The sequence below is a fragment of the Phallusia mammillata genome, chromosome 3, assembly GCF_965637545.1.
Source record: "Phallusia mammillata chromosome 3, kaPhaMamm4.hap1.1, whole genome shotgun sequence".
Lineage (NCBI taxonomy): Eukaryota > Metazoa > Chordata > Ascidiacea > Phlebobranchia > Ascidiidae > Phallusia > Phallusia mammillata.
In genome coordinates this window covers 11,311,468-11,330,682 of record NC_137254.1, presented here as the reverse complement: position 1 = coordinate 11,330,682, position 19,215 = coordinate 11,311,468, and the positions used below count along the sequence as shown (strand labels likewise).

At 51.2% G+C, this 19,215-nt stretch overlaps 3 protein-coding genes across 3 annotated transcripts; all 3 read right to left on the bottom strand.

The window, feature by feature from the left end:
* Window positions 1-1,175: 1,175 nt before the first annotated feature.
* LOC145218694 (uncharacterized) lies at window positions 1,176-3,584 on the bottom strand. The gene has a single exon (XM_080086101.1). The coding sequence runs from the start codon at window positions 2,896-2,898 to the stop codon at window positions 1,186-1,188; it is 1,713 nt and encodes a 570-aa protein (XP_079942227.1). The 5' UTR covers window positions 2,899-3,584; the 3' UTR covers window positions 1,176-1,185.
* A 5,281-nt stretch (window positions 3,585-8,865) lies between these two features.
* On the bottom strand, window positions 8,866-11,274 carry LOC145218624 (uncharacterized). The gene has a single exon (XM_080086030.1). The coding sequence runs from the start codon at window positions 10,586-10,588 to the stop codon at window positions 8,876-8,878; it is 1,713 nt and encodes a 570-aa protein (XP_079942156.1). The 5' UTR covers window positions 10,589-11,274; the 3' UTR covers window positions 8,866-8,875.
* Window positions 11,275-16,574: 5,300 nt separating this feature from the next.
* On the bottom strand, window positions 16,575-18,973 carry LOC145218626 (uncharacterized). Its single transcript, XM_080086032.1, has one exon. The coding sequence runs from the start codon at window positions 18,285-18,287 to the stop codon at window positions 16,575-16,577; it is 1,713 nt and encodes a 570-aa protein (XP_079942158.1). The 5' UTR covers window positions 18,288-18,973.
* Window positions 18,974-19,215: the final 242 nt, after the last annotated feature.

Genomic DNA, 19,215 nt, shown 5'->3' with positions numbered 1-19,215 from the left:
AAGAACTCCTTGGTACCCCGATCACCGCGGTCAAAACAGGAAGCTTGGGATTTTAAAATTTTGGCGCGAGCAGATTGTCGCTGGGTGTTGGCCGAAAGGCGTTTTAAAGAGAGGTATTCGGGGAGGAGGGTAGGGTCCCTTGCCAATTGCCCCCAAATAGCCGTAACCCTTTCCTCAAGCTGTTTGGCTTCCGTGTTTGCCTGTTGTCTGTTCTGTTGTGAGTGTGCTATGTTCATTAATTTAATGCGGTGTTTCATGTCGAGCCACCAAGAGAATTTATCCTTGAAGCAGGGGACCTGTAGCGTTCGCCACAAGGCCCACCTGCGTTCAAGTTCCTCCTGGAAGGCGTCTGTTGTGTAAGTGCTAGTGTTATTCTTCCAGATCCCCTTCCCCCTAGGGGGCTGAGGCTCTGTCCGAATCTGTAGTGTTATGATGTCGTGGTCTGAAAGTGAATTTTGTGTGCCAAATTCCGAAATGGGGTGCACATGAGGTGAAATGTAAAATCTGTCTAGACGTGATTGAGTGTTATGTTGTCTACGTGTGTAAAAAATACGGTTGCCGTACAGCTTTCGGAAGGAATCCGACAACTGGAGGTTCTCAACAAGGGCGATAAGACCTGACAACTTTTCGTTACTACCACGTAAGGGGGGGAAACGCTCAAGTATCGGGTCCTGCACACCGTTGAAATCACCGGCCAAGAGAGTGGGATGCCTCGAGTAGGTGTAGGTATAAAGGGAGTCGAAGAAAGCATTCCTTAAGGGAGTGCTTTCGGTACGGTTAGGGGCATACACGTTTACGACGTGTATGATTGAATGGTAAAGTCTAATGTCGGCAGCCAAAATTCTACCGTTCCCATCCCCAGAGTGAGAAACAAAGCTAAGGGCGTTATGCTTTAGCAAGATCCCGACTCCGTTCTCCGATCGGGCCCCCGAAAGAGAAGACCAAAAAATCGCTTTATTCGGCTCCCATTCGACGCACCACCCACCCTCCGTCACAGGAGAACTATGCGTCTCCTGGAGGAGAATGATGTGGGCGTCTAACGACCGGAGGGATGACAATACAGCGGATCGCTTAGCTGGATCGGCCATCCCCCCGACGTTGAATGTGGCTATTTTTAGGAAATTCGCCATGACTATTGATATTGGCGTGTTACAACGGTGTATCAAAAAAAAACGCTTCTAGTCCCTAAACGGTATAGTTAAGAGCGTGCATGGGGAAAAACGTTTTACACTCAGAGCATTGGCTACCTTGCCCATCCCCTAACGGATGAGCATGGCCACACGAGCATTTAATGTAGCACTTTTTACAACCCGGGCAAGTTATGGCTTCTCCCTCTTTAGATAGAAGCGTGTCCTGCCCGCACTCACACGAAACGATATTGTGAAAATTTTCAAAACAGGCCCGCTTTCGGTCATCGCCAGAGTTCGACGACGACCTATCACGCTTATTAAGTACCGGTACCTTGTCCTCTCCGCTGGAGTCAGAGAGGTCTCTTGCAGCTTCCAAAAGGTCTTCGAGGATTCCCTCTTTCAGTTGGATTTCCTTCTCTTCGGCCGGGTCGGCCAATAAATCCACTTCTTTGTCTTCAGCCGGGTGGGCCAATAAATCCAAATCTTTGTCCAGTAAATCCAAGTCCGGATCCTGTGTTGGCGGGGAACTGGGCCCTGTTTTCCCGCCCGTAGGGTCGGGGGCACCCGAGGTACCACCCTCAGGATCAGGTGTGGGCCCAGATTTCCGCGGGGTTTGCTTCTTTGTCGCCCCGGGTTTCTTGGCTGCGGCACCCGAAGTGCCTCCCGCGCTCTTCTTTGGTTTCCGCGGCGGGTTTCGTTGTGGCCTTGGGCCAGGAGGGGCGGGGGCACCCGAGGTGCCGCCCTCCGGATACTGAAGATCCTTTCCTTTGTCGGGGGCACCCGAGGTGTCGCCCTCCGGATACTGAAGATCCTTTCCTTTGTCGGGGTCACCCGAGATGACGCCCTCCGGATTCTGAAGTTTCCCATTGTCGGAGGCACCCGAGGTGCCGTCCTCCGGATACTGAAATTTCCCATTGTCGGGGGCACCCGAGGTGCCGCCCTCCGGATGCTGAAGTTCCTTGTTGGCCTCTGTTGTTAGAGGCTCCAGTGCCTGTGCAACCAGGGTGCCTGTCTCGGTGGCACTGGACTTCAGGGGGTTGGCATTCGCGTTGCCGCTTTTCTTTCGGTTTCGGTGCCCCTGGACCACCTGAAAACCGTCGTTCTTCTCCGCCCGCACCGGGGTGGAGGTAGCCGAAGGTAGAGGCGGGCCCTCGACCGCTTCCTCTACCGAGTTTTCGGGGGTGTTTTCCCGGCTTTTGAGTGCCTCGCACTCGTCACGCATGTGCCCAAACTGGCGACATACGAAGCACTGCGGTGGTTGGTTGTCATATTCAATGACAAAGGCCAAACCACCCAGTCTGATTTTCGGACCAATTGGGCTTTCCTTGAGGTCAACCGTTTTTGTGTCGAAGGTTCGTTTGCCATCGTACAGGCCCCAACGATCCTTGACCTTCTCGTGCTTCTTGACCTCTCCGTGCTTACGTTCGATGTATGCACGGATTTCCTCGTTGGAGTACCTGGGTGGAACCTCCTTCACCCAAACCCGGGTCCACTCCGAGTCGTAGAGTTTTGCATACTCCACGTTGGGGTGCGACCCGAGTTTCCTTTGCAGCGTGCGCGCACCCTCCTTGGTGCGGCACGTGAAGTCCGTGAGCCCTCCACGGCGCTCGACGATGCCTTCGAGCTCCTGCGCCGGAAAGTTGACCTTTTTCAACAGTTCATAAATGAACTGTCGAGTCTTCCGGGCAGGAAGCTTGGCTAGTACTTCAGTCTCCCGACTGAAAGGTGGAAGGTTGCGGCTTGCAACGACATTCCACGCCTTGGCCATGGTCGAAACTCGTTCAAGCGGAACGGTGAGTTTCGACGTTAATTCTCCTTCAAAGGTCGACCTTGCAGCAGGAAGGTTCGACCGTGACGTCACTAGGTCGAAATCGACTTCGACTTGCTGTGACGACGTATCAGCAGTTGGGCCGGCGCCCTGCACGCTGGGTGACCGACTGGTCCTTTCCACGCAAGAGCCCTGAAAAGGGCTGGGAGCCCCGGACGTTCGTCGGTCTGGGATGGGGGTGGGTGGAGAAAGCGGGCCGGGGTGTCGTGGGTGCTGGTGTCGAAGGTTTGGGCTCTGCCTTACCGGGCTGGGGTCGCGCTCGGGGGCAGGCTTGGGGGGGCACAGGCCTCGTGTCCACAAGGTGACGCACGAGGTGGCCGGGGTAGCAGGTGGGGAGTCAACTACCCTTTGTGGTGAACACACGGGGTAGTTCGGGTAAGAACGTTTGCGACGGCAATAGAAGTCCGCACAAACGTTAGGCCTAACAGGGGTGGAAACAGTAGATGGGGTAAACGCACAGGGAGCCGAAATGACTTCTATTCGCGCCAGTTCCACGTGTAAATCTATTGACTTAACTTGCTGATGGCACGGATAAGGGGCAATCAATATAATACTGATGCTTACCTTATTCACATAGAATGCCGTTGTGAGGTAACAGGCGGCTACCAACCGCCCGCACAAGCTTGGATTTGCGCTACCACGTGAGTTATTCAATGTAAGAAGGCAAGAAAAGGATCGAAAACTGTCGGGGTCGCTCCCATCGGGCCCAGCATGGTAAAGTACGGGGCAAAACGAGCGAAAAGTGCTGAATTTCCGAGCTGCTGTAGTCCGTCAGCAGGTTTTCCTTACGCTCATCCCCTTTAATTGCGACTTTACAGGGCCAGTTGAGGCACGCAGGTGTGCACCCAGCCGGTAATTACCGGCGCGACTTGCTGGAGCCTGTCTGCTGATGACGTAATTACGTATGCTAATTAGCCGTCCAGCCCGCGCAGCTTTGCGCTGTAGTTCAGCTACTGCACAACGGGGAGCCTCGTTGGCGCCCTCATCGACGTATTTTAAGGCCCAGCAACATGTCATATAATAAATAAACAAAGAATTAAACGGCCCGCAGCAGTTCGGAACCCAGTTTAAATTGATTAGAGTCGAAAAAATGGCATCTTTTGTTTATTGTAACGCCAATAAACGAAGCGATACGAAAAACTCAATGCGATAATAAAAGCAAACAACGAAATCATCAGGCCGATGAATTTCGGGCACGTCACGCCTGACAACGCGGTGCCGTTACCCCTCGGGGTTGGTCAATAAGAGAAGAAGAAAGCCAGGGCCATTACTCCCCGCCTTGGCGGATATGCTTGGGCCCTGCGAGAAGCGGCGCGAAGTGAAAAGAAAAAGGTAAAGACGTCACGAGTACCCGACATAGAAATCGTAGTACGAATAGCGAAAAATAAAACACGCACGCACGAATATAAAAAACAAAAAAAAAATGACGTCACCGGTACGCGACATAAAATCGTAGTACAAGAGACACGCACGAGAAAATAGAGAGCGAAACAAACAAGGGTCACGTGAAGCACGCAAGAAAACAAAAACGGTTGAGAATTGTAAGGCAAAAAGACAGGGTCTTCGCTCCCCGGCGACGACGGGTATGCATTGACCCTGGGAGAAGGGCGAAGAGGGAAGGTAGAAAGGAGCATTGCATACACTACCGATCTCAAACATTAATTTTTGGGGGAAGATCAGGATTAGAACCCGTGATCTGTTTATTACGGGACTTACGCCGTTACCACTAGACTATTCAATGGTAGTGGGCAACGGTTCAAAATTGTGGGCTTTTACTCGTGGGAATTATCGGGAGGGGGAAACAAAAGAAACTATACTGTTAAGAAATGGAAAATACAAAGTCAGGGTCGTCGCTCCCCACAATTGGTGGATATGCTTGACCCTGGGAGGATGCGAAAAGAGAGAAGTAGAAAGCAAATTCATGCAAAAGTATCGTATTTTATGAAACTGAGAACTCCATATCGGGGTTTCTCGAAAGCGAAAATCGTTTCGACGCGGTCCGGACACCGCTGCCTAATTGAATAATACGCATGGCGCACAAGTCACCATGGTTTCGCCACTAGTCGTTTGTGGCGTGCATATATGCGCACTGTTCAAGTACCCGGTGGAAGCGCTGCGGGCCTGCAGCAAATAAATACGGTAAATGGAAACAAAATTTTTCAAAACAGGGTCAATGAAAAAGAAGTAACTGGGGATGTTTGATGTTAATCTATGACGCTCTCGGTTGTCTTGCAGGGTGAATAGAAAAAAAGGCAATACAGTAACGGAAAAAAAGAATTAGTGTAAAAAATTTGGCTGTGCGTGAGAAACAAACAAAATGGCGAAACAAAATTAAGCAGGTCGTCGAAATTGGAATTTATGCAAATTAGTTCCTACGGTTGGTTGAGATCGGATTTTTATGTGACAACCGGAGACGTCCCTAGAAGCGTTAGTCTGCTACACCGTCAAATCCCTGAGGTCTTGAATAATATCCTTATGTGTTGTGTCAACCCTATTGTTTTCGACTGCAAGTCGATGTGCAATAGCTTTTTTAATGGTAGAAATTGTGTGATGAGGTAAAATTTTTCTGTCTTCGTATTTTATGCGGTTTCTGGCTTTCCAGATGTGGTGCCGAGTGAGTGTAAAGATGTATACTAGGTGCTCTGTAAATATTTCAATGTTGGGTGGAATGATAAGTTTTATGATCATGTCTCCGCAGAGCGTGGTGTCAGTGTGTGTAATACGGTTTGTAAGGCGTTGTATGTAGTCCCGTACCGGGGAGAGTACGGGACACGAGGTGAAAATGTGAGTGGAGGTCTCTGGGCTCCTCCCACAGAATTGGCACAACGTGGTTGGGTCAAGAGAAAATTGAAAAAATTTGGAGGATACGGGTAGTACATCCCAAATAGTTCTGTAGTTGAACGACTTCATTGCGTTGGTGAGGATAGGGTGGTGAACATTGCCCCAGCGACGGTCGTGGGACGCTTGAGAGCCGCCCGCGCCAGGGATATTCGTTTGGGAACAGGTTATTAACCGATAAAGGGTACGGATGGATCCACGGACGAGTTGGTCAAAGGTTAAATTATATTTTTCAATAAGAGATAGGGTTTTACTATAGAAAGGTGAAGGACTAACAGCATGGGGATGGTTGTTGCGCAAGCGCAGATCAAACCGGTGGGAGAGCTGTAGTCCGATGTTATACTCGACCATGGCCATACCGGGGGAGGTTGGGGTGTCGTTCAATCTATGTCTACAGTAGGAAAATATAGGCTGCATAAAGAAAAGATCGCAGTAAAGTGGACAGTTCGCCACGTTGTAGCCTCCTCTGTCAAAAGGGAGTGCCAGAGTGTCAATGGGTATGATCAGTTTCGTGTTGTTCGTCATAAACACCTCGCACGCGCTATTCACCCTTCGCCTAAGGGAGTGGGTGATAGGGTATGTCGAGGCCTGGTAAGTGAGTAGGGGTAAAAGTTTGGATTTAGAGATTAATGATTTGGCATTCCAGGTGAGTATGTACCGAGTGTGGTAAGTCATAGAGGAACGGAATGTGCGATAGTGGGCACGCCAGCTCTCGGTTACGCTACCGGCATTGCCGATAACGGTCCCCAAGAGACTGATGTGGGATGACGTCCACTCAAGAGGTGGTAAAGAAGCCAATGGGGGATTTGGCTTGGTAAAGAGGCCTTTGGATTTCGACACATTAAGTGCTAGTCCAGAGGCCGAGTAAAGGAGTTCGAGATGCTGGAATGCACGTGTAACAGAGTAGGGATGCGTCAGGGTGAGGGTTGTGTCATCGGCGTAACTGGGGCACTTGATCACGTGTCTCCCAGGTACGTCGATGCCACGGACGCTTGTGTCTGCCGTAAGGGCTAGTGAGAAAGGGGTTGCGGCGATTAGGTAGAGGAAGAGACTCAGGGGGTCCCCTTGCCTCACTCCTCTACCCACAGTGAACAGCGGGCTTTGGTGTCCATTAACTAGAACATTCGACTGCGCGTTTGTGTTAAGTGACTGAACTAGTTTTACAAAGTGTTCAGGGAAACACATTTTAGTCATAACCGAATAAAGCCATTCATGGTCAACTGAATCAAAAGCCTTCTCGGAGTCGAGCGAAATAATGAAAGCATCTGTGCCCCGCTCTATCGCATCACAATAGAGATCTCTCAGCAAAACAGTGGCGTCGGCAATTCGACGGGCGGGCGCAGCAAATTGTTGGGGGTGCAAGACCTTGTCCAGGAGCGCGCGCATGCGATTTGCCAGAATCTTGGTGTAGATTTTAAGGTCAGTGTTAAGCAACGAGATCGGGCGGTAGTTCTTCAGCAGTGTTGTGTCGTTTTTCTTATGGATTAGAGTAACTGTGCCACGTTTCATCTCGTCCGGGACGGTTCCCGACGAGTGTATCGTATTAATGACGTCAGTTAAATCCTGGCCAATGATACGCCAGCACGAGCGGTAGAACTCGACGCTGACGCCATCGGGTCCAGGGGATTTCCCCAACGACATTTGCATAATTGTGTTCAGCACTTCCTCAGCCGTTATGGGCTTACCTAGTGTATCATCATTCGAGTCAAGTTTAGGGGTGACGTGTTGCAGGAAGTGTTGCTGAGCTGCTGTACATGTAGGGCGTTTCGTGTAAAGTTTACTGTAAAAGGTGTGGGCGATGTTAAGCATCTCGTTAGTGTTTTCCGTGTGGCGACCGGAATCATCACACAGTTTAACAATACCAGTATTAGATCTATGTTCAGTGAAACGCTGAAAGAACTCCTTGGTACCCCGATCACCGCGGTCAAAACAGGAAGCTTGGGATTTTAAAATTTTGGCGCGAGCAGATTGTCGCTGGGTGTTGGCCGAAAGGCGTTTTAAAGAGAGGTATTCGGGGAGGAGGGTAGGGTCCCTTGCCAATTGCCCCCAAATAGCCGTAACCCTTTCCTCAAGCTGTTTGGCTTCCGTGTTTGCCTGTTGTCTGTTCTGTTGTGAGTGTGCTATGTTCATTAATTTAATGCGGTGTTTCATGTCGAGCCACCAAGAGAATTTATCCTTGAAGCAGGGGACCTGTAGCGTTCGCCACAAGGCCCACCTGCGTTCAAGTTCCTCCTGGAAGGCGTCTGTTGTGTAAGTGCTAGTGTTATTCTTCCAGATCCCCTTCCCCCTAGGGGGCTGAGGCTCTGTCCGAATCTGTAGTGTTATGATGTCGTGGTCTGAAAGTGAATTTTGTGTGCCAAATTCCGAAATGGGGTGCACATGAGGTGAAATGTAAAATCTGTCTAGACGTGATTGAGTGTTATGTTGTCTACGTGTGTAAAAAATACGGTTGCCGTACAGCTTTCGGAAGGAATCCGACAACTGGAGGTTCTCAACAAGGGCGATAAGACCTGACAACTTTTCGTTACTACCACGTAAGGGGGGGAAACGCTCAAGTATCGGGTCCTGCACACCGTTGAAATCACCGGCCAAGAGAGTGGGATGCCTCGAGTAGGTGTAGGTATAAAGGGAGTCGAAGAAAGCATTCCTTAAGGGAGTGCTTTCGGTACGGTTAGGGGCATACACGTTTACGACGTGTATGATTGAATGGTAAAGTCTAATGTCGGCAGCCAAAATTCTACCGTTCCCATCCCCAGAGTGAGAAACAAAGCTAAGGGCGTTATGCTTTAGCAAGATCCCGACTCCGTTCTCCGATCGGGCCCCCGAAAGAGAAGACCAAAAAATCGCTTTATTCGGCTCCCATTCGACGCACCACCCACCCTCCGTCACAGGAGAACTATGCGTCTCCTGGAGGAGAATGATGTGGGCGTCTAACGACCGGAGGGATGACAATACAGCGGATCGCTTAGCTGGATCGGCCATCCCCCCGACGTTGAATGTGGCTATTTTTAGGAAATTCGCCATGACTATTGATATTGGCGTGTTACAACGGTGTATCAAAAAAAAACGCTTCTAGTCCCTAAACGGTATAGTTAAGAGCGTGCATGGGGAAAAACGTTTTACACTCAGAGCATTGGCTACCTTGCCCATCCCCTAACGGATGAGCATGGCCACACGAGCATTTAATGTAGCACTTTTTACAACCCGGGCAAGTTATGGCTTCTCCCTCTTTAGATAGAAGCGTGTCCTGCCCGCACTCACACGAAACGATATTGTGAAAATTTTCAAAACAGGCCCGCTTTCGGTCATCGCCAGAGTTCGACGACGACCTATCACGCTTATTAAGTACCGGTACCTTGTCCTCTCCGCTGGAGTCAGAGAGGTCTCTTGCAGCTTCCAAAAGGTCTTCGAGGATTCCCTCTTTCAGTTGGATTTCCTTCTCTTCGGCCGGGTCGGCCAATAAATCCACTTCTTTGTCTTCAGCCGGGTGGGCCAATAAATCCAAATCTTTGTCCAGTAAATCCAAGTCCGGATCCTGTGTTGGCGGGGAACTGGGCCCTGTTTTCCCGCCCGTAGGGTCGGGGGCACCCGAGGTACCACCCTCAGGATCAGGTGTGGGCCCAGATTTCCGCGGGGTTTGCTTCTTTGTCGCCCCGGGTTTCTTGGCTGCGGCACCCGAAGTGCCTCCCGCGCTCTTCTTTGGTTTCCGCGGCGGGTTTCGTTGTGGCCTTGGGCCAGGAGGGGCGGGGGCACCCGAGGTGCCGCCCTCCGGATACTGAAGATCCTTTCCTTTGTCGGGGGCACCCGAGGTGTCGCCCTCCGGATACTGAAGATCCTTTCCTTTGTCGGGGTCACCCGAGGTGACGCCCTCCGGATTCTGAAGTTTCCCATTGTCGGAGGCACCCGAGGTGCCGTCCTCCGGATACTGAAATTTCCCATTGTCGGGGGCACCCGAGGTGCCGCCCTCCGGATGCTGAAGTTCCTTGTTGGCCTCTGTTGTTAGAGGCTCCAGTGCCTGTGCAACCAGGGTGCCTGTCTCGGTGGCACTGGACTTCAGGGGGTTGGCATTCGCGTTGCCGCTTTTCTTTCGGTTTCGGTGCCCCTGGACCACCTGAAAACCGTCGTTCTTCTCCGCCCGCACCGGGGTGGAGGTAGCCGAAGGTAGAGGCGGGCCCTCGACCGCTTCCTCTACCGAGTTTTCGGGGGTGTTTTCCCGGCTTTTGAGTGCCTCGCACTCGTCACGCATGTGCCCAAACTGGCGACATACGAAGCACTGCGGTGGTTGGTTGTCATATTCAATGACAAAGGCCAAACCACCCAGTCTGATTTTCGGACCAATTGGGCTTTCCTTGAGGTCAACCGTTTTTGTGTCGAAGGTTCGTTTGCCATCGTACAGGCCCCAACGATCCTTGACCTTCTCGTGCTTCTTGACCTCTCCGTGCTTACGTTCGATGTATGCACGGATTTCCTCGTTGGAGTACCTGGGTGGAACCTCCTTCACCCAAACCCGGGTCCACTCCGAGTCGTAGAGTTTTGCATACTCCACGTTGGGGTGCGACCCGAGTTTCCTTTGCAGCGTGCGCGCACCCTCCTTGGTGCGGCACGTGAAGTCCGTGAGCCCTCCACGGCGCTCGACGATGCCTTCGAGCTCCTGCGCCGGAAAGTTGACCTTTTTCAACAGTTCATAAATGAACTGTCGAGTCTTCCGGGCAGGAAGCTTGGCTAGTACTTCAGTCTCCCGACTGAAAGGTGGAAGGTTGCGGCTTGCAACGACATTCCACGCCTTGGCCATGGTCGAAACTCGTTCAAGCGGAACGGTGAGTTTCGACGTTAATTCTCCTTCAAAGGTCGACCTTGCAGCAGGAAGGTTCGACCGTGACGTCACTAGGTCGAAATCGACTTCGACTTGCTGTGACGACGTATCAGCAGTTGGGCCGGCGCCCTGCACGCTGGGTGACCGACTGGTCCTTTCCACGCAAGAGCCCTGAAAAGGGCTGGGAGCCCCGGACGTTCGTCGGTCTGGGATGGGGGTGGGTGGAGAAAGCGGGCCGGGGTGTCGTGGGTGCTGGTGTCGAAGGTTTGGGCTCTGCCTTACCGGGCTGGGGTCGCGCTCGGGGGCAGGCTTGGGGGGGCACAGGCCTCGTGTCCACAAGGTGACGCACGAGGTGGCCGGGGTAGCAGGTGGGGAGTCAACTACCCTTTGTGGTGAACACACGGGGTAGTTCGGGTAAGAACGTTTGCGACGGCAATAGAAGTCCGCACAAACGTTAGGCCTAACAGGGGTGGAAACAGTAGATGGGGTAAACGCACAGGGAGCCGAAATGACTTCTATTCGCGCCAGTTCCACGTGTAAATCTATTGACTTAACTTGCTGATGGCACGGATAAGGGGCAATCAATATAATACTGATGCTTACCTTATTCACATAGAATGCCGTTGTGAGGTAACAGGCGGCTACCAACCGCCCGCACAAGCTTGGATTTGCGCTACCACGTGAGTTATTCAATGTAAGAAGGCAAGAAAAGGATCGAAAACTGTCGGGGTCGCTCCCATCGGGCCCAGCATGGTAAAGTACGGGGCAAAACGAGCGAAAAGTGCTGAATTTCCGAGCTGCTGTAGTCCGTCAGCAGGTTTTCCTTACGCTCATCCCCTTTAATTGCGACTTTACAGGGCCAGTTGAGGCACGCAGGTGTGCACCCAGCCGGTAATTACCGGCGCGACTTGCTGGAGCCTGTCTGCTGATGACGTAATTACGTATGCTAATTAGCCGTCCAGCCCGCGCAGCTTTGCGCTGTAGTTCAGCTACTGCACAACGGGGAGCCTCGTTGGCGCCCTCATCGACGTATTTTAAGGCCCAGCAACATGTCATATAATAAATAAACAAAGAATTAAACGGCCCGCAGCAGTTCGGAACCCAGTTTAAATTGATTAGAGTCGAAAAAATGGCATCTTTTGTTTATTGTAACGCCAATAAACGAAGCGATACGAAAAACTCAATGCGATAATAAAAACAAACAACGAAATCATCAGGCCGATGAATTTCGGGCACGTCACGCCTGACAACGCGGTGCCGTTACCCCTCGGGGTTGGTCAATAAGAGAAGAAGAAAGCCAGGGCCATTACTCCCCGCCTTGGCGGATATGCTTGGGCCCTGCGAGAAGCGGCGCGAAGTGAAAAGAAAAAGGTAAAGACGTCACGAGTACCCGACATAGAAATCGTAGTACGAATAGCGAAAAATAAAACACGCACGCACGAATATAAAAAACAAAAAAAAATGACGTCACCGGTACACGACATAAAAATCGTAGTACAAGAGACACGCACGAGAAAATAGAGAGCGAAACAAACAAGGGTCACGTGAAGCACGCAAGAAAACAAAAACGGTTGAGAATTGTAAGGCAAAAAGACAGGGTCTTCGCTCCCCGCCGACGACGGGTATGCATTGACCCTGGGAGAAGGGCGAAGAGGGAAGGTAGAAAGGAGCATTGCATACACTACCGATCTCAAACATTAATTTTAGGGGGAAGATCAGGATTAGAACCCGTGATCTGTTTATTACGGGACTTACGCCGTTACCACTAGACTATTCAATGGTAGTGGGCAACGGTTCAAAATTGTGGGCTTTTACTCGTGGGAATTATCGGGAGGGGGAAACAAAAGAAACTATACTGTTAAGAAATGGAAAATACAAAGTCAGGGTCGTCGCTCCCCACAATTGGTGGATATGCTTGACCCTGGGAGGATGCGAAAAGAGAGAAGTAGAAAGCAAATTCATGCAAAAGTATCGTATTTTATGAAACTGAGAACTCCATATCGGGGTTTCTCGAAAGCGAAAATCGTTTCGACGCGGTCCGGACACCGCTGCCTAATTGAATAATACGCATGGCGCACAAGTCACCATGGTTTCGCCACTAGTCGTTTGTGGCGTGCATATATGCACACTGTTCAAGTACTCGGTGGAAGCGCTGCGGGCCTGCAGCAAATAAATACGGTAAATGGAAACAAAATTTTTCAAAACAGGGTCAATGAAAAAAGAGTAACTGGGGATGTTTGATGTTAATCTATGACGCTCTCGGTTGTCTTTACGAGTTGCAGGGTGAATAGAAAAAAAAAGGCAATACAGTAACGGAAAAAAGGAATTAGTGTAAAAAATTTGGCTGTGCGTGAGAAACAAACAAAATGGCGAAACAAAATTAAGCAGGTCGTCGAAATTGGAATTTATGCAAATTAGTTCCTACGGTTGGTTGAGATCGGATTTTTATGTGACAACCGGAGACGTCCCTAGAAGCGTTAGTCTGCTACACCGTCAAATCCCTGAGGTCTTGAATAATATCCTTATGTGTTGTGTCAACCCTATTGTTTTCGACTGCAAGTCGATGTGCAATAGCTTTTTTAATGGTAGAAATTATGTGATGAGGTAAAATTTTTCTGTCTTCGTATTTTATGCGGTTTCTGGCTTTCCAGATGTGGTGCCGGGTGAGTGTAAAGATGTATACTAGGTGCTCTGTAAATATTTCAATGTTGGGTGGAATGATAAGTTTTATGATCATGTCTCCGCAGAGCGTGGTGTCAGTGTGTGTAATACGGTTTGTAAGGCGTTGTATGTAGTCCCGTACCGGGGAGAGTACGGGACACGAGGTGAATATGTGAGTGGAGGTCTCTGGGCTCCTCCCACAGAATTGGCACAACGTGGTTGGGTCAAGAGAAAATTGAAAAAATTTGGATGATACGGGTAGTACATCCCAAATAGTTCTGTAGTTGAACGACTTCATTGCGTTGGTGAGGATAGGGTGGTGAACATTGCCCCAGCGACGGTCGTGGGACGCTTGAGAGCCGCCCGCGCCAGGGATATTCGTTTGGGAACAGGTTATTAACCGATAAAGGGTACGGATGGATCCACGGACGAGTTGGTCAAAGGTTAAATTATATTTTTCAATAAGAGATAGGGTTTTACTATAGAAAGGTGAAGGACTAACAGCATGGGGATGGTTGTTGCGCAAGCGCAGATCAAACCGGTGGGAGAGCTGTAGTCCGATGTTATACTCGACCATGGCCATACCGGGGGAGGTTGGGGTGTCGTTCAATCTATGTCTACAGTAGGAAAATATAGGCTGCATAAAGAAAAGATCGCAGTAAAGTGGACAGTTCGCCACGTTATAGCCTCCTCTGTCAAAAGGGAGTGCCAGAGTGTCAATGGGTATGATCAGTTTCGTGTTGTTCGTCATAAACACCTCGCACGCGCTATTCACCCTTCGCCTAAGGGAGTGGGGGATAGGGTATGTCGAGGCCTGGTAAGTGAGTAGGGGTAAAAGTTTGGATTTAGAGATTAATGATTTGGCATTCCAGGTGAGTATGTACCGAGTGTGGTAAGTCATAGAGGAACGGAATGTGCGATAGTGGGCACGCCAGCTCTCGGTTACGCTACCGGCATTGCCGATAACGGTCCCTAAGAGACTGATGTGGGATGACGTCCACTCAAGAGGTGGTAAAGAAGCCAATGGGGGATTTGGCTTGGTAAAGAGGCCTTTGGATTTCGACACATTAAGTGCTAGTCCAGAGGCCGAGTAAAGGAGTTCGAGATGCTGGAATGCACGTGTAACAGAGTAGGGATGCGTCAGGGTGAGGGTTGTGTCATCGGCGTAACTGGGGCACTTGATCACGTGTCTCCCAGGTACGTCGATGCCACGGACGCTTGTGTCTGCCATAAGGGCTAGTGAGAAAGGGGTTGCGGCGATTAGGTAGAGGAAGAGACTCAGGGGGTCCCCTTGCCTCACTCCTCTACCCACAGTGAACAGCGGGCTTTGGTGTCCATTAACTAGAACATTCGACTGCGCGTTTGTGTTAAGTGACTGAACTAGTTTTACAAAGTGTTCAGGGAAACACATTTTAGTCATAACCGAATAAAGCCATTCATGGTCAACTGAATCAAAAGCCTTCTCGAAGTCGAGCGAAATAATGAAAGCATCTGTGCCCCGCTCTATCGCATCACAATAGAGATCTCTCAGCAAAACAGTGGCGTCGGCAATTCGACGGGCGGGCGCAGCAAATTGTTGGGGGTGCAAGACCTTGTCCAGGAGCGCGCGCATGCGATTTGCCAGAATCTTGGTGTAGATTTTAAGGTCAGTGTTAAGCAACGAGATCGGGCGGTAGTTCTTCAGCAGTGTTGTGTCGTTTTTCTTATGGATTAGAGTAACTGTGCCACGTTTCATCTCGTCCGGGACGGTTCCCGACGAGTGTATCGTATTAATGACGTCAGTTAAATCCTGGCCAATGATACGCCAGCACGAGCGGTAGAACTCGACGCTGACGCCATCGGGTCCAGGGGATTTCCCCAACGACATTTGCATAATTGTGTTCAGCACTTCCTCAGCCGTTATGGGCTTACCTAGTGTATCATCATTCGAGTCAAGTTTAGGGGTGACGTGTTGCAGGAAGTGCTGCTGAGCTGCTGTACATGTAGGGCGTTTCGTGTAAAGTTTACTGTAAAAGGTGTGGGCGATGTTAAGCATCTCGTTAGTGTTTTCCGTGTGGCGACCGGAATCATCACACAGTTTAACAATACCAGTATTAGATCTATGTTCAGTGAAACGCTGAAAGAACTCCTTGGTACCCCGATCACCGCGGTCAAAACAGGAAGCTTGGGATTTTAAAATTTTGGCGCGAGCAGATTGTCGCTGGGTGTTGGCCGAAAGGCGTTTTAAAGAGAGGTATTCGGGGAGGAGGGTAGGGTCCCTTGCCAATTGCCCCCAAATAGCCGTAACCCTTTCCTCAAGTTGTTTGGCTTCCGTGTTTGCCTGTTGTCTGTTCTGTTGTGAGTGTGCTATGTTCATTAATTTAATGCGGTGTTTCATGTCGAGCCACCAAGAGAATTTATCCTTGAAGCAGGGGACCTGTAGCGTTCGCCACAAGGCCCACCTGCGTTCAAGTTCCTCCTGGAAGGCGTCTGTTGTGTAAGTGCTAGTGTTATTCTTCCAGATCCCCTTCCCCCTAGGGGGCTGAGGCTCTGTCCGAATCTGTAGTGTTATGATGTCGTGGTCTGAAAGTGAATTTTGTGTGCCAAATTCCGAAATGGGGTGCACATGAGATGAAATGTAAAATCTGTCTAGACGTGATTGAGTGTTATGTTGTCTACGTGTGTAAAAAATACGGTTGCCGTACAGCTTTCGGAAGGAATCCGACAACTGGAGGTTCTCAACAAGGGCGATAAGACCTGACAACTTTTCGTTACTACCACGTAAGGGGGGGAAACGCTCAAGTATCGGGTCCTGCACACCGTTGAAATCACCGGCCAAGAGAGTGGGATGCCTCGAGTAGGTGTAGGTATAAAGGGAGTCGAAGAAAGCATTCCTTAAGGGAGTGCTTTCGGTACGGTTAGGGGCATACACGTTTACGACGTGTATGATTGAATGGTAAAGTCTAATGTCGGCAGCCAAAATTCTACCGTTCCCATCCCCAGAGTGAGAAACAAAGCTAAGGGCGTTATGCTTTAGCAAGATCCCGACTCCGTTCTCCGATCGGGCCCCCGAAAGAGAAGACCAAAAAATCGCTTTATTCGGCTCCCATTCGACGCACCACCCACCCTCCGTCACAGGAGAACTATGCGTCTCCTGGAGGAGAATGATGTGGGCGTCTAACGACCGGAGGGATGACAATACAGCGGATCGCTTAGCTGGATCGGCCATCCCCCCGACGTTGAATGTGGCTATTTTTAGGAAATTCGCCATGACTATTGATATTGGCGTGTTACAACGGTGTATCAAAAAAAACGCTTCTAGTCCCTAAACGGTATAGTTAAGAGCGTGCATGGGGAAAAACGTTTTACACTCAGAGCATTGGCTACCTTGCCCATCCCCTAACGGATGAGCATGGCCACACGAGCATTTAATGTAGCACTTTTTACAACCCGGGCAAGTTATGGCTTCTCCCTCTTTAGATAGAAGCGTGTCCTGCCCGCACTCACACGAAACGATATTGTGAAAATTTTCAAAACAGGCCCGCTTTCGGTCATCGCCAGAGTTCGACGACGACCTATCACGCTTATTAAGTACCGGTACCTTGTCCTCTCCGCTGGAGTCAGAGAGGTCTCTTGCAGCTTCCAAAAGGTCTTCGAGGATTCCCTCTTTCAGTTGGATTTCCTTCTCTTCGGCCGGGTCGGCCAATAAATCCACTTCTTTGTCTTCAGCCGGGTGGGCCAATAAATCCAAATCTTTGTCCAGTAAATCCAAGTTCGGATCCTGTGTTGGCGGGGAACTGGGCCCTGTTTTCCCGCCGGTAGGGTCGGGGGCACCCGAGGTACCACCCTCAGGATCAGGTGTGGGCCCAGATTTCCGCGGGGTTTGCTTCTTTGTCGCCCCGGGTTTCTTGGCTGCGGCACCCGAAGTGCCTCCCGCGCTCTTCTTTGGTTTCCGCGGCGGGTTTCGTTGTGGCCTTGGGCCAGGAGGGGCGGGGGCACCCGAGGTGCCGCCCTCCGGATACTGAAGATCCTTTCCTTTGTCGGGGGCACCCGAGGTGTCGCCCTCCGGATACTGAAGATCCATTCCTTTGTCGGGGTCACCCGAGGTGACGCCCTCCGGATTCTGAAGTTTCCCATTGTCGGAGGCACCCGAGGTGCCGTCCTCCGGATACTGAAGTTTCCCATTGTCGGGGGCACCCGAGGTGCCGCCCTCCGGATGCTGAAGTTCCTTGTTGGCCTCTGTTGTTAGAGGCTCCAGTGCCTGTGCAACCAGGGTGCCTGTCTCGGTGGCGCTGGACTTCAGGGGGTTGGCATTCGCGTTGCCGCTTTTCTTTCGGTTTCGGCGCCCCTGGACCACCTGAAAACCGTCGTTCTTCTCCGCCCGCACCGGGGTGGAGGTAGCCGAAGGTAGAGGCGGGCCCTCGACCGCTTCCTCTACCGAGTTTTCGGGGGTGTTTTCCCGGCTTTTGAGTGCCTCGCACTCGTCACGCATGTGCCCAAACTGGCGACATACGAAGCACTGCGGTGGTTGGTTGTCATATTCAATGACAAAGGCCAAACCACCCAGTCTGATTTTCGGACCAATTGGGCTTTCCTTGAGGTCAACCGTTTTTGTGTCGAAGGTTCGTTTGCCATCGTACAGGCCCCAACGATCCTTGACCTTCTCGTGCTTCTTGACCTCTCCGTGCTTACGTTCGATGTATGCACGGATTTCCTCGTTGGAGTACCTGGGTGGAACCTCCTTCACCCAAACCCGGGTCCACTCCGAGTCGTAGAGTTTTGCATACTCCACGTTGGGGTGCGACCCGAGTTTCCTTTGCAGCGTGCGCGCACCCTCCTTGGTGCGGCACGTGAAGTCCGTGAGCCCTCCACGGCGCTCGACGATGCCTTCGAGCTCCTGCGCCGGAAAGTTGACCTTTTTCAACAGTTCATAAATGAACTGTCGAGTCTTCCGGGCAGGAAGCTTGGCTAGTACTTCAGTCTCCCGACTGAAAGGTGGAAGGTTGCGGCTTGCAACGACATTCCACGCCTTGGCCATGGTCGAAACTCGTTCAAGCGGAACGGTGAGTTTCGACGTTAATCCTCCTTCAAAGGTCGACCTTGCAGCAGGAAGGTTCGACCGTGACGTCACTAGGTCGAAATCGACTTCGACTTGCTGTGACGACGTATCAGCAGTTGGGCCGGCGCCCTGCACGCTGGGTGACCGACTGGTCCTTTCCACGCAAGAGCCCTGAAAAGGGCTGGGAGCCCCGGACGTTCGTCGGTCTGGGATGGGGGTGGGTGGAAAAAGCGGGCCGGGGTGTCCTGGGTGCTGGTGTCGAAGGTTTGGGCTCTGCCTTACCGGGCTGGGGTCGCGCTCGGGGGCAGGCTTGGGGGGGCACAGGCCTCGTGTCCACAAGGTGACGCACGAGGTGGCCGGGGTAGCAGGTGGGGAGTCAACTACCCTTTGTGGTGAACACACGGGGTAGTTGGGGTAAGAACGTTTGCGACGGCAATAGAAGTCCGCACAAACGTTAGGCCTAACAGGGGTGGAAACAGTAGATGGGGTAAACGTACAGGGAGCCGAAATGACTTCTATTCGCGCCAGTTCCACGTGTAAATCTATTGACTTAACTTGCTGATGGCACGGATAAGGGGCAATCAATATAATACTGATGCTTACCTTATTCACATAGAATGCCGTTGTGAGGTAACAGGCGGCTACCAACCGCCCGCACAAGCTTGGATTTGCGCTACCACGTGAGTTATTCAATGTAAGAAGGCAAGAAAAGGATCGAAAACTGTCGGGGTCGCTCCCATCGGGCCCAGCATGGTAAAGTACGGGGCAAAACGAGCGAAAAGTGCTGAATTTCCGAGCTGCTGTAGTCCGTCAGCAGGTTTTCCTTACGCTCATCCCCTTTAATTGCGACTTTACAGGGCCAGTTGAGGCACGCAGGTGTGCACCCAGCCGGTAATTACCGGCGCGA

What these genes read in the sequence shown, in the direction of transcription:
- LOC145218626 (XM_080086032.1), bottom strand. Translation starts at nt 18,287, where the DNA reads ATGGCCAAGGCGTGGAATGTCGTTGCAAGCCGCAACCTTCCACCTTTC.
- LOC145218624 (XM_080086030.1), bottom strand. Translation starts at nt 10,588, where the DNA reads ATGGCCAAGGCGTGGAATGTCGTTGCAAGCCGCAACCTTCCACCTTTC.
- LOC145218694 (XM_080086101.1), bottom strand. Translation starts at nt 2,898, where the DNA reads ATGGCCAAGGCGTGGAATGTCGTTGCAAGCCGCAACCTTCCACCTTTC.